Source organism: Pholcus phalangioides, unplaced genomic scaffold, assembly GCF_987345545.1.
Source record: "Pholcus phalangioides strain wild (caught in Gottingen) unplaced genomic scaffold, Ppha-v1.0 ptg000015l_1, whole genome shotgun sequence".
Taxonomy (NCBI): Eukaryota; Metazoa; Arthropoda; class Arachnida; order Araneae; family Pholcidae; genus Pholcus; species Pholcus phalangioides.
In genome coordinates, this window is record NW_028301608.1 from 51,879,608 (window position 1) to 51,904,427 (window position 24,820).

Below are 24,820 nucleotides of genomic sequence, written 5' to 3' on the forward strand. Positions count from 1 at the left end.
ACCTATACTTTTGAGTTGGATATTCGAGCAATATCATTGATTTCATTTATATCTTCTCAAGTATGAAAATTAATGTCTCCATATTGTCTCGTTTGATATTTATTTGCATAAATTCATGTGGGTTAGGATATTTTAAAATTAGTTATGAGCCCGTGAAAAGTGCATCGAAAAAATTCCACAGCTTTAACTAAGGATTTTTTGAAGCTGGAACAGACAGATGGATAACTTGAAGTTCGGGGGGAGGGAACTGTAGGGGTTTCTCATTAATGAAAATAAAATTGTAGGAATTTTTCAGAGCCACAACTGGGGGGGGGGGGGGGGGGGAGAGAGAGAAGGAGCTGGGTTTAGTGCCCCGGGCTCTGAACCAGAGGGGGTGCGAATTTCACTTCAAGACACTTTAACATCACAAGGGGGAGCCAAAATGTGTTCTTGCTCCGGCTGACCAAGCATCTAGTTGCAACCCTGGTTTCTTCATTAATGAAAGTAAAATTATAAGGATTTTTTTCTACTTTGCAAGAATATGAAATTGCGCAAGCCATAGCTGATTAGTGCAACGTCATTAATCATTGCCAGGCAGTAGTCCTATTCTATAATTATCAAATCAAACTGTGCCAACAATATCACCATTGGGCTTGTAATGTGGCCAAAGTAAGTACAAGTCATCTCACCAATTTTTAATGCCGAAAGACTGAATTGACGGTGGCTATTCCGCAAATTTTGTCTCCCCCTCAACCCCTGAAAATGAAACACTTTTGTGATTTGACGCAATGGCAGCAGTTTGTTACGCTTGTAATGTCATTTTCATCAGTAAAAACAAAAGTAACAATTTTTTTTCCAGATAAATTGTTTGGGAATAATTTTATTTCCCCCAAAATATGGATTTTTTACAATCATAGTCAAAATTCGAGAAATACAAGAATTTTTCTGAAGTCCAGCACATAGAGTAGAAATTTGGGAGAGTTGGCAGCTATGCCTTCGCTAAAACATGACATCATACAAGCCATCGCCAATTAGTACTAACATGCCAACCACTAGGTGTCTGTCTGTTCCCAACTTTGAAGCCAGAATGCGAACCCATCTCCCCATTAAAAAGTCTCACCACAGAGCAACAGGCCTACATTCAATTATAATACTTCACCCATAGTCCAAAAAGCAGATGGCAGCACTACACATAACAAGCATTACACAGAAACACACTTCACGTTAGGTTCACAACACCTACATGCACATTCCAACAAGTACTGAATGATGCGTTAGAAGTTCCGCAGAGGAATGTGGGCAAGGTTCATACTTGGTTTAGTAGTAGTAGGTACCTGTCAGTACTTACTCTCAAAGCAAATTAACAAAGAAATCCCCCCTGGGCTGGTAACTGGGCATATGGTCGAATCAGACCCAAGTTGTCTCGGCAATTACTGATGTTGAAAGGCCAAATTGATGCTGGCTGTTTGGAAATTGATTTCCCCCCCCCCCCCCTTCTCAAAATTTTTTTTTTTTTTTTCCTTATTTGATGCAATGGCAACAATTTACATTATGTTTGTGACATCATTTGGGGAATAAAAAAAACTGTTTTCAAGGATAAATTCTTTAAGAATATTTTTTACCCAAAAGTAGGGATTTTTTCCAAATCTTAGCCAAAATTCAAAAAAAAAAATCTAAAAAAATTATCTGGCACCTAGATTATTCTGAGATTCATCAAGCCCCGAATGTGGTTAAATTCAAAACAAAATATAGACATTTTAGTAAGGTTGGAAAGCTTTTCACTTATCTTAGTCAATGTAATGGCACCTGTTGTGAACACAGGTCAATATCATACCAAACTGAGATATACTTTTGGCAAAACTGGTGTTTTGAACATGTGATTTAAACATGTTAACCCCATAATTTGCTGAGTAAGGAAAATATCTATAAGTAATACACTATAAGTTTTGATGCCTTACCTTTTCCCACTCTATTTAAATGATTAATCCCCTTGTTGTACGTTTAACAGACCTACAATATTGCAATTTGAATTAACATTGAATGCCCACTTTCATGGGGAAATAATTTAAAATTTTAGCCATTTTCGTAAATTGCTACAACTGCCCTAAAAATAAATACAGGCAAAAAAATATAAGTGTTTCAATGCAATAACTAAAATAACTTTCAGTAGAGGATAATTAGCATGATATGTACCTGAGATGTATGTGGTCTGAAGTCTTCGTTAGCTGAAAAAGAGAAAAAATTATAAAATTAATTTTTTTTGAAAAATCCAAATTGTTCTTTTATCTAACATCCAAAGATTTAACAAAAAAACAATTTCAGCATGCAAAGCATGCTATAATCTGTAACACTTTACAAAATATAGAAATCATCCAACTAAAATTCTTCTAGTGAGTACAAATTTCCAAATTAAATACAAAGGATACATCGGTATTATTCAAACAATGATTGCAACACTTGCACGAGAGTGGCACCAAATGTGGTTTTGTTTTTTTTTATAAATATGTTGTCAGCAGCTAATGTTGGCAGTCATAATTGACATAATTTTATCTAAAGATTCATGATTGAAAATGGCTCTGTATGGGGCTGGGCAAAATCCCAGGTGGCTATGGTGACTAAAAAATTGGTATTGGTGCCTAAAATCTTCTATGTGCATTTGCTAAATTGCTGGCTGAGAGCAGCATAAAATGTTTGGAATTTATAGCAGCATATCTGCCAACATGAAAGACGGTTACTATGCCTTGAAAAAAGTCAAAAGAAGCATTATTTTGGACCTTTTTCTTTGGTTACAAATTTTTTTCTGGTGCCTAGATTTTTCTTTGATTTGTCCTGCCCTGATCTAAACTGATTATATTATATGACTGTAGTGTTATACTTCAAAACATCTATATATAACAATACTTAAAAAAGCCAAAGATGCATCGTTACAAAAGAGCCATTGTTATAGATCAGTGTTCAACAAATCAAAAAAAAAAATTAAGTACTAAGCACATTTCTTTGGAGCATAGCATGGTTTTTATTCAAGAAAAACAGTCCTAAATACAGGCTCATCTCCCCCCGGGCTGTAGACAATGCATTAGAAATAGTGTATATATACACTGAGTATATGTTCTTTGCAACCCCCTTTCAAAAAAAGTTAAAATAACAGGCCTGCCTAAATAATCTGTTTTTGCCTTTTTTAAAACCTAACGGCACCCCTCAGATGTTCGAAGAGACAATTATGTAATCAGAAAATTTTGTCATCTTTATATAAACTCCAATCAATCTCATGCAGAACATTTTGGTCACCATTACAGATTTTCTAATCGCCATAGCAAACTAGTGCATGTAATTAGTCGAGCCCTGCTATAGATAGAGTGTATTAAAATTATGAAAAGTGCATCAGGATTAAAGAGTAGCATCGCTATAAGCAATTATATAGGATTTCCACTTTAATATATAAAACCACACAAACTGAATATATACTATGGTCGTAATCACGGCTGGGCAAATCCAAAAAAAAATCCAGGTACGAGAAAATATTACCCCAAAGAAAAGTGCAAAATAATGAATCTCTAATTTTCCAGGACATAGCGACCTTTCATAAGTTGGCAGATATGCTGCTATAAATTCCAAACATTTTATGCTACTTTTAACCTGCAATTTAGTAATTACACAAACAAAATTTCAGGTGCCATTACCAATTTTTTAATAGCCATGGCTACGTGGTGCCTAGGATTTATCCAGCCCTGGTGGTTACATTATATGTTTAGAAGGTACACGAGAGGTTAAGAAGCAGTATATATCTTTAATTATTTTAATAATCAGCTTTTGGAAAAAATTATTAACGCTAAAATAATTCATTTGGATTGCTGAAAATTATGATGTCTAGTGTCAAATTTTGGTTAGCAAGAATGATATTCGATGAGAAAATGACCAATATATTGGCAAATCTAGATTGCTATTAGTATTTTATGAACCATCACAATTTTTTTTTCGAAAAGAAATAACCATTTTGGACTTTTGTTTTAACAATTTACTTGGAATTGGTTACATTACACACAGATACCCAAAAGTGAAAATATATATAAGAAATGACTCAATAACACTCAACAAAAACTGCAAATAAAACATCGATAATTGATGTCTATCATATGTTTGAAATAAGCATAGTGATTTCTCATTTCACTGGAGCATATGGGAAGATCGCTGACCCCCCTTAATGTTCAGCTACAATGTTTAATCAGCTCATATACATTCATCAATGTTTTAGTAGCAGAAAAACGCTCCATGGCAAATTTTCAAAGGGTGTATCTGTATTTAAAATTATAGATGGCAAATAATCTATCCATATGAACCCATTTGAAATGAACTCTTCAGCTATAGCATCTATTGAGGAAATAAATTTAGAATAATTTTTCACAATAGCTAAGAGGGAATAATAAAGTAATTTTGTAGGAAATAACTCATAAATATACACGTGGAAAGGTGGCATGTCTCAAATGTGTGTCAGCCATTAGGCCATTCACCAGTTTATATAACAGGACGTATTCCCCTCCACCACCTCCAACATAATTCAGACAGATGTATACTGGGTGAATGAAAAAATAAAATAACATGCACGACATATATATCTTCCAAAAATCACTATAGACAAAAACATAAAAATTTCCTAAAAAAAAAAGCCAGCATCCGGGATTCAAAGATTCCAACTCACTTTGCATATGAGCGAATTTTTCATTTCACACAATCAAGAGATGTTGGTTCCCTCGGCGTCTAAACACGGACTCCATCAACAAATACCGTGAGCAAGCGGAGTTGTACCAATAATTGTAGCGGGCAACAATTAAAAGTAAAATAACAATGTCCACGCAATATGGTCGCACAAACGCCAAAGAAAGGAAGGAAAAAAATTCGGCAGAGAGAAGAGAAAAAAAAGTGTTGAGAAAGACCGACAACGCGCACAGCCTTGTGTTGAGTGAGTGATAAAAAGACGTTACCGCAAGGTCGTTAAGCCTAAAAATCTACGACCACGGCCACGTACGAAAAATGCTCTTGGCGTAATCACGTAAACTGGGTATTGCCGCCGCCGCCACGCTAATCATTCAGATAAAAATGCGTGCCTTTTTTTTGTGACTACGGTTACGAACTGAACATGCACCCACACCATCTGTTCAATATAAATAAATAGCAAAAAGAAAAAATATGTCTCTTCTTTATATTTTTTTAACAAAAAGTTTGTTTTTCGATTTTCCGAGAACTTCATATTCACAAATTTCGAGATAAAAATCATTAACCAAGATCTTCGACATAAACACTATAAATCTATAGATTAGGCTATTTCGACTTATGAAAACATAAAATCCAGCGATATATTGAAAGAAAATAACGTAAACACTTGTGAAATTATGTTCCCACAAGCTAGGCCTCTTCCGATCGTTTGTATCCGGAGTTTTGACTAAATAATCGCTCAATCAGTTTTTGCATAGAAAAACTTTAAGACGGGTACAGTAAACGTATAATTAGCAAAAGAAATTAAATTAATGCAAATATTTAGGAAAAAAGGGGGAGAAGCTTCACATATACTCCGTTCATAATATTAATCTCGCTTTTCGAGTAGAAAACCGGAATTTCAATTTTCATTAATTACGATAAATAAATTAAGATATTAAGAAAAAAAGTTATCTATTTTTGTGATGAAAATTTTATAGGGAGGGAATAAAGGGGGGGGGGGTACTACGAAAAAATATTGATTTTGGGGACCAATAAAATCGCAAAAGGTTTTCGTAACCGTGGATCTCTCACATTAATACTAAACGTACAGGGTGAATATAGCAGCCGAAGCACCAGACCCTGTTTCATTCTCACAGATGTGGTCCTGCTTGTGATGCATGTTTTACATTAGTAGAAAAATCACACGCAGGCTGTGTTAAGATGACAAAAAAAAATCACACAAATCCATAAAGCAATGCCAAGCTGATTGAATCGAAAAAATGTTTGCTTCACGAACAAAAAAAATGAAGTTTCGTCGAGTCAAATTTCTTTAGAAAAGCTTCTATTATTTTTTCTCCGACTTCTCGCACTTCGTGCCATGTTTTTTGACGCTGAATTCTATGAATCTCATTTAGAAATCACACACGGAAAATTTGGGACTGGTCGGTTAACAGGACGACCGCGAATCGGCAATGAATATACAGTATCTACCAAGCCTTACGTGGGACTACTTCAACAGGTACAAACAAAAGTCACCGTTCAACTCACATGCAAAATAGGAACACCGGGATACCATCAAAAGCACTCCAAAATCGAATTTTCGTCACGATAACCGAAAATTTTAAGCATCAATTTCAATGTTCAAGTCGCCAAGACCTAGCGACAGAGATTTGTCAAGTTAGGGGCCGCAAATAGATGCTTGGTCAGCCGGGCAAGCACACATTTTGACACCCCCTTGTAATGTTGAAGAGGTTAAAGATGAAATTTGTGCCCCCTCTGGTCCGGCACTAGATACCCTCATTGCGGCCCTGTGTCGAGCCCTGGTGGGTTGAGCGCGACTTTCAGAGAATGTATCTGAACATAGAAAATCCACCTGCATGGTTGTACACAAATAACAATACAAAACTTTACTATTACCAGTTGTACATAAATATCAATTCAATAGCATACATAAGCCGATAGATTATCTCTTTTCTGTAAACCCAACTAAGCGGGAACACAGAATGAAGTAGCATAAACTATATATAGGCTAATATTTATTTGACTTTTTTCAGTATCAAGCAATTTTTAAGCATTGAAGAAAATGATGTGCATTACTTGCTACAATTATGGGAAAAACTTTGGGAATGAAAGATTCAATAGGAATTGATGTTTTGGGGGGAACCAACATAATGTCTGAAGTTAACATAATTTTTAAACACATCTCCACATACATTTTCAACAACTAAAGGACAATGCACATAATTACAACTTTCATGTTAAAAAAAGTTTGGTTATTTTGCCCTACATACTTTAAACAAATGAATGTGATGCTAATTTGGATGGTTTCTAAATCTTGATTTCTTGAAATCTTCATGAAATTTACCTACATACCATTACACAATCTTGATATCTCCTGGAGCAAATTGTAAATCGAAATTTCTGAGCAATATTCTCTATAATTTCATAAATCTGCATTATTTTTTAAAAATAATTCAATTCTTTTTGGAGATATTAACATTTTTGTGGGAAAAAAAGTGAAAACCCCCTGTTACACACAACACACAAATCATTAACCCTCAAACCTGCGGCCACCATGACCTTTATCAAGTTATATTCTGTTTTTTGTTGTTTTTTTTTCCTGTTCATTCATGTTCTGTTAATTATTTTCAATCTTTTTATTTATTTATTAATATGTTTATAAGTTTCACATGAAATTGTAAATTGTGATTGCCAGTAAGGGCCTTTGGCAATTTTTTTTTCTCTTCCCTTTTTTCTGTATTCCACATTTCTCATTAATAAAGTATTAATTATAAAAAAAAAACTGCTCTATCATTTATCTATGAGTGATCGATGTGATATCAAAAATCTTGATGAAAATTAAATTTCAAAGAGAAAGACAATTGAGAGATGAGACTTCTTGAAAAATTATGTACTGCATCTCACCCATGATTCTTCAAAATACATACATTTCAAGCAAGGCCTTAGCAAGAGGAGGGAACTTGGGACCTGGTTTCTCCCAAAATTCAAGTGATTCCCCCCCCCCCCCAACAAACTTTGTTCTGATTACAGGCTTGATTTCGAACATACAGGATGCAAAAACTTTTCAGTCTGCAGCAAGATAAGGGACATGGGGTACTGCTCACAATTCAAGTACTTATTGTTTTTTGTGAATCAGCAATTTTTTTGCTAACACTTTTGTTACGGGCGGACATTGTGCTGAACTTTTTTTTCTCCAATAAAAAAAGTATAATTTATACAAGCAAGGAGACATCTAATATCATAGGAGTTTTTTCCATTTAAAACATATTTGGGTCCAAACACTACTTTGACAACTTTCTACACAGAGTTAGGTCAAGTGAATTGCAACAATTTTATCAATCAGGAAAGATCTTTTTAAAGGAATTGAAAAGAAACCCCTCACATAAAGAAAAAATCTGTCAATCTACATGAATGCAAGTGACTAGACCCACATCAAACTCCAAGTAAAGAAAAAAAAATTCCCCTATCCCGGTCTGCTAACATCACAATTCTCAGTACACAACACATTCCATCATGTGCCAATCTATTGGAAACAAATTTTGCTCATTGAAGTTTACCATATTAGTAAATACATAAGTGACACCACTGACAATAAATAAAATAGAAACTACAGAACCAATTAAAGATGAACATAAGCTGCAAAGGTGCCTGGGGCTGACCGATGAACAGTTGAATGACTTGGTATGGTTGACCAGACCAAAACAATATATTCATGACATCCCATTGTGTAAGGGTTTCAAAGAACATGGGTGGTCACAGCACCCATCGCCACAAAATTTCATTTGTAAAAACAGTTTCAGTTTGTATGGCAGTACCAATGTCACATTTTACACTCATAGAATGTCCCACGTACAACATCCATGAAAACAGACAAGTAAATCATACATGTCAACCTTGGGACTAAGCTTCTCCGTAGTGGCAATGTTCGCCAATAGGACAACCCCCCATTTTTACCCCATCATGACTATCCTAAAAATTCAAAACAATTTTCTTATTTTCTTCAACTTGCTAATTAGAGATGTGATGTGAGAATACTCTAGGACAGATCTTCAACCTCCTTTTAGTCGCGAGCCTGCTTGTACCTATCATCAAAAGAGCATCTTCACGGCAAGTTTGACATACATATGTAATTAATCAGGATGACTTTAATCCTTGAATGCAATTTGTGCAACGTATTTAATTAGGACATTGATCAAGTGCTCGTGAGCACGAAATCAGAGAAGAACATCAGACACTCTGGGTGCTTCTGGGAGCACTGTGGTTGTCGTGAGCAACATATTGAAGATGCCTACTCTAGAAGAACAAGAATATTCTTCTGGATCTAAAAATTGGAGAATAATCAAGAATATTCTTTTTTATTCTAAATGAAAAAAATTGACTAATTTTGTTTGTATTATCAAATATAATTCAGTTTTCATTGCCTAAAACATTAAAAAAAAACAATTTGTGGCATAATCACCTCAAAATATTTTGTTTTAGTTTGAGAATATTTTAGGTTATGGTGAGAAGTTTCATAAGTTTTTGTCATTAAGATTTTAATAACCTTAAGATTTTAAAGATTCAAACATTTCTTTTAAAATTAGATAAATTTCCAGAAATAAGTTCAAAGCAAAAAATGAAACCAAAGTTGACTGACAAGAAAGAGCCATTCTTAAGGTCACCTTCATTCTAAAGATTGAGTTTATTGAAGAAAATGTCTCTATGAACATGCCCTCAAATTTTTTATCACTTATATTTCTTTGCAAGTTACTCAATTCATCCATGCTGTTTTCATTTTCATGCTTTAAAATTCTAATATTGTGAGCTGCAAACTTTAATTTTCATCTTCTTTCTATTGACAATTCCTTTATGCTGTATGTATGAGGTTCTGAAAGCTCTTGCATTAGAATGAGTTTGACAAAAATTGCTGCATGCAAAATTGCTTGCATGTTCTTATCCACCACATATAACAGTGCAGAGTTCCTATATCATTCGTCTTTCCAGGTGGTCTTATTTTTCTGGATATTTGGGTAGAATTCCCTCTCGTGGCATACCTTCTGCAGTTGCCAAATGGTGACTAAATTCTGATCCATGCTCATCTTTGCTTAACTCTTTATCTACTGATGGTACTTTGAAGTACCATGTTAGCCAATTTGTTATGCATGAACACGTCAAGGATCAAAGATTTTTCCTCATCATTTACCTTTATCGTTGCTTTTTCTTTACTCTATTCACTTTCAAGCTATTGTGAATAATTAGTCTGAATACCCATTTGAAACAGTTCTGTATCCTCTGAAGATGGGGGTATTTTTTGTATAATGACTTTTATTTTCAGGAAAATAACAAAATCCAGCTTCCCTTTTTCACAAATGTAAATATATAATCTATAGTGTAAGAATTCACTATATTTGCACATGTTGACTTAAAATACTTTATTATATAAATTTATCACTATTAAAATTACTATTGGTTAAACTTTACTATTTACATCGCAGTCGAGTACAAACACATCCGGACATTCAGAAGTCTTGACTCTCTCTGTTGGTATTACACACATACATATATAAGTATACACTCGCAGCATTCACAGCGGCAATCACGAATGACTAATGCCATCTGATGGATTATTGGTTGCTATACAATAGTATCGCTATAAATCAATTTACCATTGTTTTTTTTTTTTTTAATGATACTAAGAACGTTGATTTAGATAAGTTGCTAACAGCAGCATATATTTGATGGCACGTGATAATGCTACCTCTCAATATAACGACAATCCCTCTACAACAATATTTGTTCTTTGCCCAGTATCATTATGTATATCAAGGTTTCACTGTATTTTATGCAGAACTCTTGAAATACCAGATCAACTGATCAATTCCTTAATCTGCATTATCAGGGACCTTTTCCCTTATAGCAAGCACTGTGCACATGTTCTTTCCTCACATTTTTTATACTCCCTCACTGTTGCTCAACTGAACCTCTGCATGCTAAAAAGTGAACTGGAGAAACCGCTAAAAAGTGAAGAAAGTATGCACAAAGCCAAAACTTCTACATCCTTTCCCTATTTAGTAAGGATCATAGGTTATTTATCTGGATTATCATGTCACCCCAGGAGAAAATGTTGAAATTCTCTCATCAGCTAGAATCAACCGCATAGCATCAGCCTTTGCCACACGATTTACAAATGTTTGCAACCTGATAGTGTCATACAGGAACAGAAAATCTGATCGGAAAATGCATTTATGCTGATGTACAAAGATTATAAGGTTATACAAAAGGAACTACCAACTCTGAATGCAATGAAAAGAGAAAAGAGCACAAAAACTTATTTTTTGTAACTCTTGTCTATAAGAAAGTGGTCTGTGACCGCATACAGGTGGCAGTGGAATGGGGGTGATTTTTGTATTATGCCTATGGATCCGATTGTCCATTGAGAAAAACTGGCTCCAAAGGGAAGTTGGCCGGGAAATAGAGGTGGCTACGCATGGAAGTTTTACTGTACTCTCTCAACCACTGCTGGGAGAACACAAGCAGGTGATAACAGCATTTACTGTCTGGAAAACTTCTTGGTATATACCTCTAGTACGGTGCTTCTCAAAGTGGACAATATTGCCCCTGGGGATCAATGAAATTATCCAGGGAGGAATGATAGAAACTACAGGTCTAAGGTTGGGATTACATCCTACAAGTTTGATAAAAGATCTTTTGCAAAACTTGGAAAAAAAAAGCCAATAAGCCTGTCAGTTAGGTTTACTAGAATGAAAAATACCCTTATTGGTTGCATTTTAAAAAGTTTTAGCAAAGAACTATAAAACTTTTACAGTGTAAAACCGGCCTAACTATGATAGCATAGTTTCCCAAACTTTTGTTCCATCTCAACTCAAACCAACCCCATAGGATTTCTATACATCAACCCAAAGCTTCAACCTTCCCCCCCCCCCCAGATCTTTCTTTCAATTTCTCAATTTGGGAAACACTGCTCTAGTATAGTATGACATAATTTGTAATTTTTTCAGATCATGTACTGCCACAAACACTGATTGTCTTCCCTTGGGTGTAAGGAATTTTCCAAAACCGAAATGAAAGCTTTCATGTGGCCAGAAATGATGGACAATGATTTAAAAAAAATGACAGACTTTCAAGTACTTTCTTGTTTTTTTTAACCTAATCCAGCACATTTGAAACTTAATTACCATGCAGGTCACATTATGTTGCAGAGTTTGACAAACTCCAGGTACTATGACCCCTAAAAAAATTGTTATTGGCACCTAAAATTTTCAATGTGTTTTTACCAAAAAACTCTGAGGACAACAAAAAATTTACTAAATTCATAACTCGTGAAAGTGCCCTCCAATATGAAGAGGGGAGAAACTAAGCAGAAAAAAAAAGTTTTTTGAAAAGTTTTTCTGAACCCTTTCAGACCCACTACTAGCAAAAATGTGGGGTTGTTTTTTCTCTTGCTGTAGATATTCTTTTTAACCTTGGAGAGGACAGCCCTCACTTCAATGAGGGGTCTTAACTAACTGAGGGGTCGTCGTCACTTAATTTAGCTGGTCTTGTCCTGCTTTCCTTTATAAACCTTATGCCACATACTTAGTACCTATTGAATGGATTTGAGTCTGCTTAGCAGCAAATACCTCGTGAAAACCTGTGTCAGCATCTTACCTTTACACTTTCTAACTCTCTAGCTCAAAGTTTGATAAATCAGAAAAAATTAGATGCCAGCTAAATCTATATTTGATTTTCTGTGTCTGTATGTTCTCTATACAAATCTTCAATTTTTGATTGATCATAGCCAAATTTTGCATATACAGTATACCAAACAGGTCAGGATTTGAACGATAGACTATGCTGTAATCGTCATTTTCCCCCATTGAAATATTTGAACTACTGCAGTTAGATAGATACTTATTTCTTTTTACTTTTAGAACTTTGCACTAATCTCTTGCTTACCATTTTCTCATATACATGATTAAAACTGGTGTACCACAACTTGGTTTATACTGAATGGAACCCAAGCATTAAAACACACATACATGTATCATCCCATTCCCCCACTTCAATTAACCAATCAAATTAGAGCTTTTTTTTTTGTAATGTAGAAGTATATGTTAGTTACTCTATTTTTCCTGTGGCTGTTTTGCATGAGGGTTCGCATATTACATAGTTCCCAGGGGTGCTCATAATTCTTAAGCAGGGAACCCCTTTAAAACTTAATTTAAATGTAGCTCAAAGGGCTGTTTGAGTAAACTCTGGCCGCAAAGAGTTTGGAGATGACCAGCCTTTGGCGAGTTCATTTGTGTGTGTGTGGCATTATGACAATTCATATTTCGATAAACTGTTTTTATATTTGTGAAACGTTTTTTTATTAATTGATTGAATTTAAATACGGCTTAAATACAATTAAATATCTGTTCAATTTGTTTAATATTGAATTGTTCATTGAGGGTCAATTTCTATGACTGATAAATTATCTGATGAAAATTTATGAAGTTTAAGAAATTAAATTAAAAGTTAATATGCCACATGACATTAAAATGTTTAAGTTTTTGATTGAGTACATGCTTTTTATTTTAATTAATAAATGTCATGATCCGGCTTCGTAACAGGTAAATTCGTCTGAGCTGGGGGAAAACTGGCAAGCAACAATGGTTCGTCAGCCTTAAAAATGACTTTTCGAATGCTTATTTTAGTTACAAGTCTCCAAACAATGCTTTCAGACATGTTTATTCCTTTACAATGGTTTGTCACGTCTTCAGTGCTATACTGAGAAAACCTGTAGCTTTGGGTATTTTTGCTAGTCTCCTATAAAGCTAAGACCATAATCATGCCCAGACTGGTCCAATTGCGATTCTCAAATATTTGCTTCTAATGTTTGCCTAGGGCTTATATACCAAAGGCTGTTTCATGAAGAACCAGAGCCTGTACTTGCTGACATTGCCCTGACAGAACTGGTTTTGGTTATCCTGGTATTTCAAGGTTGCTTGAAAGCATGAGAGCAGTGATGTTACGCACCTAATCCAAGATCATGCATCTACGGAGCCAAGGCAGCAAGAGCAACTTTAAAGGGATGAGGCAGCTCTTACTATACAGCCCTGATGTTTACCTCCCCCGCTGCAATGAAGCACTAGCGGCACAGGCTGACTATTCATTTGAGAGTGACAACAACACTCTCCATGTTGTGAATATTGGCATTCTTCAACCAATGTGTGGCCTAGACAGATTATCAAGAAGGAAAGCGGTAGGTGCCAATTTCCAGAGTTGAAAAATTTGTAGTTTGGCACATGATGAAACATTTCGCTACCAAAGAAAATATGTAACACAAATAAGAGAAAATTGGGTATTTTTCAGAATGATCACATGACCTGTTTTTCCCGGGACATTCCCATATTATTACCATTTAGGTTTCATGGTAAACTGGCAGCAGAGATTTGTGAAGCCCTGATCTAGCTGCTGTATGGACTGCACAAGACAATCATTCTAAATATTATCTGGTAGTACTGTTCTCTCCAAATTTCTTGTGTTTATGGCCCATCACAGTCAAAATGATTTTGCACACACAAAATAACGAAATACACCATAAGTTGAGATGGCATATTGTCATTCAGCGCACAGAAAAAGCAGGTCAACACACAAAATAAAAATTACACGGGGCATTGGTTGATTGTCACATTAATGTGATCGAACTGCAAAAAAGTGCCACGTTTCAATTAAGTAAATTCTACAAAAATTCTTTTTATGTCTTCTGAATATTTAAAAAAAAACACATTTGAACAATATGTTTTCATATTGATCAAATTCAACCCAGGTGGTCATGATGCAGGACCATTACTATGCCCATATGACTGCACAGCTGCATAGTCACTATTACTTAACTTTACTTACATGAAAAAAAACATTTCATGTACCGAGTGAATGTGTGTTCTCAACATATTTATGTTGTCAGAGTTATGCTTGTATCCTGACAAACTGGTGTGATTTTCTTCCCTTTTTAAACCGCACATGATCCAGGGTATACTGACTATTGTCAATCTAACCTATAAGAGATGCTCAAAAATCCAAGCCCCAAAAGTTTGAGTTTCTGGGTAATCTTAGGCACTGAAAATTTTTCAGCAAATTTCCTTTTTGAAATCTTTCTTTTTTTGCCCCCCCCCCCCTTTCCGAAAACCAAACTCCTTTTCTTTTCCACAGGAACACTACATAGTAATCGTGCATATATGTGCGTATAGTAATTTCAGTTTGAAAAGGGACTAGGCAACACTCAGTCCTATAATGAGTATAACTGGCATAATAAAATATTACACTCCCTTGAGTAGACGTAGATCATCTTAACTTAGGAAGGGTCGCTATAAAAGAGGAGCAAATTTGACTGTTTCCTTCTTTGTAATGGTGGAAAATACCACTGTCCCCTAATTACTTATGTAAAATCATTGGAAAGGCAGTTCAAAGCTATCAGTCTCTAAGCATCATTCCCTATCAATCTCCTCTTCGTGCCCTTTCACTTTTTTGGAACTCATCCTATGGCATCTATATCTTATTCCAGAATTAAAAATACAGTAAGTGTGCTATTACTGCTTTTGCTTTTCTTTCTTCTTTTTTTTTCAAGTGAAACCAACATTTTGAAGCTTTCTTTGTTTTTATGTGTGGATAATTCAAGTTTTTCAATAATACGAGGTGGCTTCTGTAAACATCTACCTTGGATTATCGAGGCTTTACCATATTGCTCCAATTGGAGAGTGGGACCGTGAAAAGGATCACACTGGTGCTTTCGTCCATTTTTCATATTTAGAAGTGAAAATGACAAAGGCCTGAACTGTCGTATCAGTCTATATACTGAATTTTCAACTTCAGAAAGTTTTTTTCTCCTGCTGCTTACATAAGAGAAATTATGTTACTTTCGCAGCTACCTACCTTTAAAGACAGCATATTCACCTAGTTAATTTGATTTGTTCCCAGAAGATCAGTGTTAAGGATCATCAGGGATAGAAAAAGAAAATAATTCCTGCTGTAAATCGCTTTGCAAGGATTTATAATCACTAAGAAGATAACCATTTGCTTTAAATGAATAAGAACATTTTATTAAAAGAGCTAGGGTTTTCAGAAATAAGATGAGAATCGAATCTATAGATTTGATTTATCAGCCTAAATATAAGATGTGCTGAACTCGATTTTGATTACATTTGTTTCACATCTATACAGGGTTGGGTTTTTGACATGACAAGCATCAAAAACAGGTTTAAACTCAAAAACTGTCGAAAATAGTCAAAAACCTAAATGAATGCTTTTTGTTAATGTTTTGAACACAATAGGTATATAACATGATGAAAAAGTTTTTTTGTATATTACAATTTTTAAACATTAATTTATAACAATAATTAAAACAAAATATTAATTATAATTTGCAATTTTGAATTTTTCAACATAAGTCTAGAACATATAGAATAGTTTTGTGGTTCATTTTATGGAAGCTACTGATTACCTGTGTTCAATTTGCTAAGTGGAATAGGGCTGCTTATTCAAAATATGTATAATAGGGGCATCACAGAGTTAGGTCTTAGACTTCAGGAACTATAAATCAGTATTAAAACAGTAAAAAACTTATCAAATAGTTTTTTAACCTGATAGATATGCTAAATAAAACACTTTTATGTAGATTAAAGGGTTTTATATTCGGAATTATAATTACTGAGAATCTATTTTCATATTTTAAATTTTCTGCTCTGCCCAAAATTCTATTCCATGTAAAAATTCTCCCACAGAATCTGTTAATACACTAATTAAACTCATTTATTTTCATCTAAAAATTTGTTAGAGCTCAGGGTGTCTAAATTCACAGACTCAAGCATAGTACAAAAAAATGTGTACAGCCAACAAGTCTGGGCTCTCAGTGCTGCTGAACCCCCTTTTGTCCAACCCAGAGGCAAATTTTATTACCTTTCTGCCATTCTAGGTTAATTTTCTTGAGCCCACATTCCTAAAATTTGTAGCACTTCCAAACTTGCTACCCTGGGCATGCTCTTTTTAGCTTCTTCCCCCTCCACTGTAAATATGACTGTTTCTAAGTCATTTTTTGTTCACTCATCAGTCGACATCAGCAGACCCAAAGCATTTGTTTTGTACATTTAAAATTAAATACAGCTTCAGTTGGAAAACCATTGCATTATAAATGTTAGTAAATACAGCCAAACCTCGTTATGAGTCACTCTTGGGAGAGCAAAAATATGACTTAGTAGGCGGAGTGACTCGTTAAACGGAGTAAGCCATAGCTGTGTCAATTCCTGCCTGAGGACAATTAGGACTTCCAAAAAGTGACCCGGTAAGCGGAGTGACGTGTTAACCAGGTGACGCACTAATGAGGTTTGACTGTATACCATATCATAGTGCAGAAGTAAGAATAAGTTTCACTCAGAATAAGTTACAGGAGTTTCTTAAGCTTCATGTACAAGCTACGATTGCCAAATTAAATGACATTTTAGTTCTACAATTTAGTATTTTGATCGCTAGATATATTTCAATGCTATGCACAATAAGAGTATATCAGTGTGTGATTATCTAGATCATTTAATAATAACAGAAATCAACATTACATATATGATGTAAAACATTTTTAAACACTTATCTGTTGTAAAAAGAGTACAGCAGATGGTTTATATCAAAGCACATATATAAGCAGTTGAAGAAATTTTGGAAGGTCAAAAATCATATTGAATCAAAGAATGTCAAATCATTCCATAGTTTTCCCTTCAATGTTTAAGCTATGCTTTATTCAATTGTATATTTTATAAGGAAGGAAAACCATATATATTTTGTCCAAAATAATTCTGTAGAGCAGAAAATTATTTTAGAATCATTAAATATTTATTCTTTGTATAACAGTCACTTTAAGTATTACATGCAATTAACGTGTGCATTTCCAATGGGGATTTTTATATTGAAAACTAATATTTGAGGTTTTTGACATGACAGTTTAAACCTTCAAAAACCTGCCAACCCTGATTCAAATACAGTGCCCGTTTTAGATATGTCAGGTATGGTCCTATCCAATGGTTCTAAGGTAAGAGGTGTATAAGGATAAGACTACACCCTGTAGGCCTACACACTGTCGTTAGTACAGTTTTTAAAGAAGCAATCTAATGTGAAATAATTACCTTTAGAAAAATTACTGATGACATCAAATTTTTATATGTAAAATTCAATTTTTTGATAATGCAAAATGTGCGCATCCTGCACTTCATATAATTTAAAGTTATCAAAAATTTAAGTTAAGGAATTTTAATTTCTGAATAAGACTAAATCAGTTTTGTAGTTGAATGTTTTGCCTGTAAATAATATTTATTTTCTTAACATTTAAAAAAATTAAAAAATTTTAAAAGACAAAAATTAAAATAACATAATTCAAGAACAATAACCAGTTGCCGATACAGCATAATTCTAATTCGTATTGTAAAACGTTGAAGGAATATATTACTTTGTAATGTGAATTAATTATGTTCAGCTAACCCATTTTCATCCCCTATTACCAAACGCGAATGGTGATTATCTGTACCTCCATCCATTTACACCTATAGTCATGAGCGGAGATATGGGGAGGAGGGAGCCCAGCATCAAAGGGTAGAGTCGATTGATCTAATGTATACATGAATTGACATTATCATCATCATCATGCCCCCCCCCAGACTTCCAAGTATATCTCCGCCTATGCCTATAGTCACTCTGCCTCGAATGAGAAACAATCTCAGAGTATTTGTGAAAGTAAGACTAATTCCAACAGTTTTATTATTGTTGTTGCCTAGACCTTTCTAACCCCTGATAGTAGTATGAATGTGAGAAAATGATCTCAATCCATGCAGTTTGTGTGTGTGTGTGTGTGTGTGGCACCTACTTTTTTTATCAACCAATTTTTCTTGCCCTTTCAACTCGGACTTGACATGGCCCCTTGTAATGATATTCATTTATGAGGTCATACAATACCTCAACACTTGTTTTCAGCCTAGCTTGCAAGCTAGGCTGAAAACAAGATCTTTAGTAGATCAGGGAAGAAACTAATGACTCCTCAAAATTTCTCTAAGGTCTGTTAGGTTCTTGATCAGACTCAAGCTGAGATTAAACCAAGTGGCTGAATAATGCCTTTTTCAATTTTCACAGTTTGAATTCATTGTCATAATCACTCCAGGATTGCGCCTTCATAGAAGCAAATGTCCATCCATGTCCATTCATATACCGGTTTCTCAACTGCCAGGCTGTGGTCTGGTACCAGGCCGCAAATTATAATTGCCTGTCAACATTTCCCCATTTATTACTAATTAGTTGTGTGTATGACCAGATTATCCACTCAGAAAAAAGAAATTAACAAAGCTACAGACTTCAAAAGGTTGAGAACCCCTGGCATAGATGTATTAAGGGACATGTATGTGGACTGCTAATGCTACTATACCTTTCTTTCAAATGGAGCACAACTCTGGTCTATCATCATGGGCAATTTACTACAGAACGAGTTGTGCCGGAAGTGTGAATGTGTGTAACTGAGTCTGAGTATGTATATAGTGTTGTGTCTGATTTTTCAGTGCTACCATCTATATTGAAGTGAATATTTGAATATTGAATTAAATATTTGTACTATTGTAGGCTTGTTGCTTTTTGTGGCGAGACTTTCCAATGGCTCACATTCGCGCCTAGAAGTAGAGAACCACAGAAAGCCAACTTCAGCTGACCACCACTGTGGCGACAGTGGGGTCTATCACTATGACAACTCAACCACCACAGCGACAATGCAACTAAACCTTAAGTACACCCCATAAACATTCTGCTGGAGGAACTTCAAATGAATTATGCATGTCAGAAAATGTTTTTGTGCTGTATTATGCATGGTCTTAATGTATTCAATAAAAAAGTTATGCATGTTCAAAAAATGCTTCCATCTGTCTTACATATTGCAAGTGAAAACAGTAGATATGACTGAAAACTAACGTTATTGTAATTGATGGCCATTTACATGAGTTACATGATTAAATGGTTAATTTAATTTTAAGTCATCAAGTACTTTAGAATGTATGCCAATGCCGAAGATGTTTACATGGTTTAGTTGGAAAGTGATTTGGTGGTAAAGTAGATAAGTAGAATAGTCTGGTCTATTTTTTCGATTAAGTAGGCGTGGCCTTGTGCTATCCAGTGAGTATTCACTACTTGATTGCTTACCATGGGACAGATATTATAGCACTTGACTTAAAATTTAGTAAATTACTTGATCACTTGACTTGTAAAAAACAGGTTTTAAAGGTAAGCAGATTTCAATCAGAAGGGAAAAATTCAGAGTAGCAACAAATTTGAAATGATCAAGAAAATTAGACTAGCGCAGGATGAGGGTAAAAAAATTTGTACAGCCAACAGTCTGGGCTCACAGTGCTGCAGAACCGCCTTTTGTCTAACCCAGAGGCAAATTTTGTTGCCTTTCTGCCAACCTAGGTTAATTTTCTTGAGCACACATTCCTAAAATTTGTAGCACATCCTAACTTGCTACCCTGAGCACGCTATTTTTTAGCTTCTTCCCCCTCCACTGTAAATATGGCTGTTTCTAAGTCATTTTCTTGGTCACTCATTGACCTGTTCCCTTACTCTCTAGGTCAATCTGATGCTTACACACTGTTTTGGTCACTGACATGCTTGTACACTGTTTTGGTCACTGACATGCTTACACACTCTTTAGGTCACTCTTTTGTTCACTCACTGAATTGATTTTTTGCTCTCTAAGCAGAGGCAGGTTTATGAGTTTTCCCTGCACTTCTCCCAATCTGATTCAATTTTCTTGACCAGCCAACTCTTTGCTCAGACTGCTGCCCTCTCTGAACTCGCCGTCCTATATTTAATCGATTTGGTGGTTAAGTATATACGTAGAACAGTCTCCTATTTTATTACTTCTTTTCAATTAAGTATGCACTATGTGCTTGCACACTCTTTAGGTCACTCACTGTGTGTGACTTGATCTCTTGCTCTCTAAGCAGAGGCAGGTTTATTATTTTTACCACGCTCCTCCCATTCTTCTTTAATTTGGAGTATAATCTCTTACAGCAAAATTTGCTGGATCTTTTCCCTGGCCAAAAGTGTGAACACTGTTCCACGCACACATAATTTGAAACCGTCCAATATCACTCTAAATTGTATCATTTTCGGTAATATAATATTGAGAAGCACATTGCAGGCAGAATGTTTGCACCACCACCCCTTCCAAAATCAAATTGTATATATGATCTTGCACACAATACCAGTTTTCTTTGGAATCTCACAAAGAGATAATTGAATTCAAATCATTGCTTCAACATATGTGGAGGAAGGAACTGCTTTTTCAGAAGAGATAGAAAAGAAGTTAGAGCTGGTATTGGCTTTGTTTTCAACAATGGAAAGGAGGGTCTCTCCTCTTTAGATCCCTTCATCTATTTACTCAGAGGATAGATTCAGTGACCTTGGCCAACATTGTTTGTGGTATGTAAATCCTACCCTTCAACTGATAAGACATTTCTCTCAGTAGGGAATCTGAAGAAAAATGCTGATAAGGATTTTGTTTCTCTCCCAGGGGATCTGAAAAATAATCTTCCAGGGGAAAAAAGTGAAGATAAACCACTTGAATGTAGATTTATCCTCTAATTTTTTTCCCCTTCAGATTTTCCCTGACTTTTCCTAAGTATTTAAAATTCTCCCTGACTTTTGACATATATTTCACATTTTCCCCGACTGTTTTCTGATTCCCTGACATCACTGGGAACACTCCCTTATTTCTTTGGAGATTCCCTTTCTAGCCTTGGCACTTTTTGATCATCTGAAGGTGACGTCACCTCTGAAAGTTTGCTGCAATTATAATTGACCACAACATTTGAATTCAGTCTATCAGTGTACACACGCATTTTAGATGCTATTTTTTTCATTATATATATATATATAATGAAAAAAATAGCATCTAAAATATATATATATCTAGCATTGTATCGTACACACCGTTTTCAGGATTACATGTGGATTATCTCAGGTTGTACAATTCCATATTTCTCAATTTTTTGCAAACTGGCCATTATATCCCACTTTTATTGAACCCAGAGATTGTTTTTGACTAAACCCAGAGAGGTTTTTTTTGCCCTGGCACTTGTATTATATTTAAGAGAGTTTGGTTTATATAAAAAAAATTAGAAATTATTTAGTTAATTATTTTTAAATAACATTCATATTCCAGAGAATATTTACGTATCAGGAGGGAGTTGTTTATGCGAGTCCTGGTTTTTATTATTTTCAATCCGAAATCTGGTCTGATGTTATATTTTTAATCTTCATTCATTATTTAGTCTGAGAATGTTAATAGTTTTTTTTTTTTTTGACAGCAATAATGTTATCTATTTTGGTGATGTGTTGAACTTTTTTTTTTCTTCGGCAAGAAAGACGTCCAAAAACATGACTTTGTTTCACTCTTAGTGACTTCTTGTCATGCTTTCTGACATTTTTCTTGCCAAAAGGGAAAAAGTGGCCAACACATAGCCATGAGGGGATTCTACTATAGCTGTTCCCAAATCTATCTTAATGAGCTTAATCCACAATCTCTGAAAAGGCACATATCGGGCTAAATCTTGGTGATTACAATGACAGCAGGGTACAGTACAACATATCAATAGTCACTTAATATATCCAGTTATGAGCCTATACACAACTCTCATATTGGATTATACATCCAACATGTTTTTTTCCCTTATTGATTTCAATGTCAAAAATCACCACATGAAATGATCTACTCAACACATTATGAATATGCTGGAATTATTATTTTTCCCATTTCATCACTTCATTCTAATGAAGGGTGACTAAATACTTGAATCTGACTCTTAGTCACCCTTCACCTAGGGCAAGACTCAAGTCACACATCATGGAAGTCCTCACAAGGTTGAAGGAAAGAGATGCATCATTTTCAATGCAGTTTGATTGCTGAATTATAGTTACACTCACATTTATTAAGACTTATAACATCAGTACTACCATGAATGTCAATTAAAGCCAATCCTGGATGTTTCACTGTATTTTTAGAGTTGTGCAATTACACACAGCATAAGGTTTTTTAGACAACATATCAAGATTATGATATTGATTGCAATAATCTCAACCCCTTGGTGCAAGATACTCTGATGAATAGCATTGAGCCACCCCCCCCCCTTTCAGTTGCTTATTGGCCTTGTCCCCCCCATCTGCACGACCATTCACATGTTTTAATCACGCATCTGCTTGCATACTCTCTAGGTCACTGTTTCGTCCACTCACTGACTTGATCTGTCTGTTAGAAGAGGCAGGTTTATGGTTTTTCCCGCACTCTTCCCATTCTACTTTAATTTTCATGAGTATTCATTCCTCAAATTGCCGCACTTGGCTATGGCTCACTTAGCCTCCCTCTAAAAAATATACCTCTGGTTCTACCCAACAGAAACAAACTGGATGAAAACGCTTCCTCTGAGCACAATCCAATGATTTCTGCCAAGGCATAGATCGTGCGAAATCTTAATGGTTACATTACAGTACAATACATCAACAGTCACTCAGTGTATCCAATTGTGACCCTATACATAATCCTCACATTATATTATACTTCCAACATGTCCCCCACCCCCATAAACATTTCAATATGTCAAAAATCGCCACCTGAACCGATATACTCACATTATGAATATGCTGGAAATTTTTTTTTTTTTTCACCCCCTCAGTCGGGCTTCGAGTCGCACATCACGGGAGTCCAACGTTGTTAGTCACAAGGTTGAAGGAAAGCGGCGAAGCGTCATTTTCGACGCGGCTAGATTGCTTAATTACAGTTACGATCGCATTCATTTACGAGACTTATAGCATCGGTGCTACCGTGAATACCAATTAAAAGCCATCGGTGTATGTTGAGAGTCGGTGCAATTACCCCAGCGTATGGTCTTTTTTTGGACAGCGTATCCTCGAGATCACCATAGTATTGATTGCAATAATCCCAATCCCACCCCCGGTGCTAGCAACTCCGATCAAGAGCGATGGTAAAGGAGAAGTTATGTTTGAAAAGAATAAATAAATAATTTCTCACGTCTTAGGTCACCACGCCGATTATGATGATATCTTGCAGAATTTTGGTTCATTGCAAATATTCTTGGTTCTTCATTTAAGCCCAGTGGCATTAGAGCATGTTGCCATGCAACGACTCATAATAATGTGTAGTTTTCTGGTATTTCACAGCCAGGTATCACTGGATATCGGAGAAATCGTTCTGTGACGTCACTTGTGATTTTTTTGAACCAAAAATTATTCGCGTGACCATATAATGTGTGCTTTTTTTTTTCCATATCATTTAAATCCATTGAGCTATAAGTAAAGTTTAAAGTAAAAAGAGCTATAAGTTTACTTATAGTGTGTTTATCATCTGTGTTTAAATCACAGATGAAGAAAACTTCCATAACTTGAAATTTTTATAGGTGGCAGCTGGGTTGTAACAAATGGTCCCCTTTAAAGGTTGGACTTCTCTAATGCATACAGGGACGCCGGAAGTCAGAAATGATTGGTGTTGCTCAAAGTATGGGAGTCATTTCTCTGTACAGGCTAGAATATTTGCATACATTTTGCCTGACCATGCGTCCCTTTTTTAAGTAGTGTCCCGTTTTTTCGAATCTGATTTTAGCGATGACCCATTCTTCAACCTTCTTTTGTGGGAGCGGGTATAGGAATCCCGTGTCTGCCCCAAGACCAGTGCCGTCTTAATGCATGGGCTCACCTGGGCACGGCCCGGGGGCCTCAAGAGAATGCCGGTCTCACAAAAATGAAAACCAGTTAAAATTTTCGAGAATTTGCGCGGGTGGGATATCAAAAAAACCGCTTAGCCCTGGGGCCCGTGATGCTCTAAAGATGGCCCTAATTTTTTCTGACGGCCCTTTATTTTTTTGAATAAATTAAAATATTGAAAGAAAATATCTTTTTATATGTGTGCTACATTTTTCAATTTCTGTTAATTTAAAATCACTCAAGTTACCCGCGGAACTTTCCCAGATTACTTAGCGATCCGTGGCATAATTACGGATCATTTGCACAATTCCAGAGCACTTCAGCAGGCCCGCCACATTTCCTGAGCACTTGAAAGATCCGTGAAACATTTAGAAAT

The 24,820-nt window shown here is 35.4% G+C and overlaps 1 protein-coding gene across 4 annotated transcripts in view; it reads right to left on the reverse strand.

The window, feature by feature from the left end:
* Positions 1-23,865, reverse strand: part of LOC149076178 (eukaryotic translation initiation factor 4 gamma 3-like) — a 146,976-nt gene extending 123,111 nt beyond the window's left edge. The window contains exons 1-2 of one of the 4 annotated variants that reach the window (XM_089243737.1): positions 23,756-23,865; positions 2,173-2,204 (exon numbers count right to left, since the gene is read on the reverse strand). In XM_089243737.1, the coding sequence (XP_089099863.1) occupies positions 2,173-2,204; positions 23,756-23,846 (123 nt within the window). In that variant the 5' untranslated portion in view covers positions 23,847-23,865. Of the gene's footprint in view, positions 1-2,172; positions 2,205-4,675; positions 5,064-23,755 lie in introns of those variants that run through there. The other 3 variants (XM_089243738.1, XM_089243740.1, XM_089243739.1) reach the window with 3 other exon arrangements.
* Between the last annotated feature and the right edge of the window lie 955 nt (positions 23,866-24,820).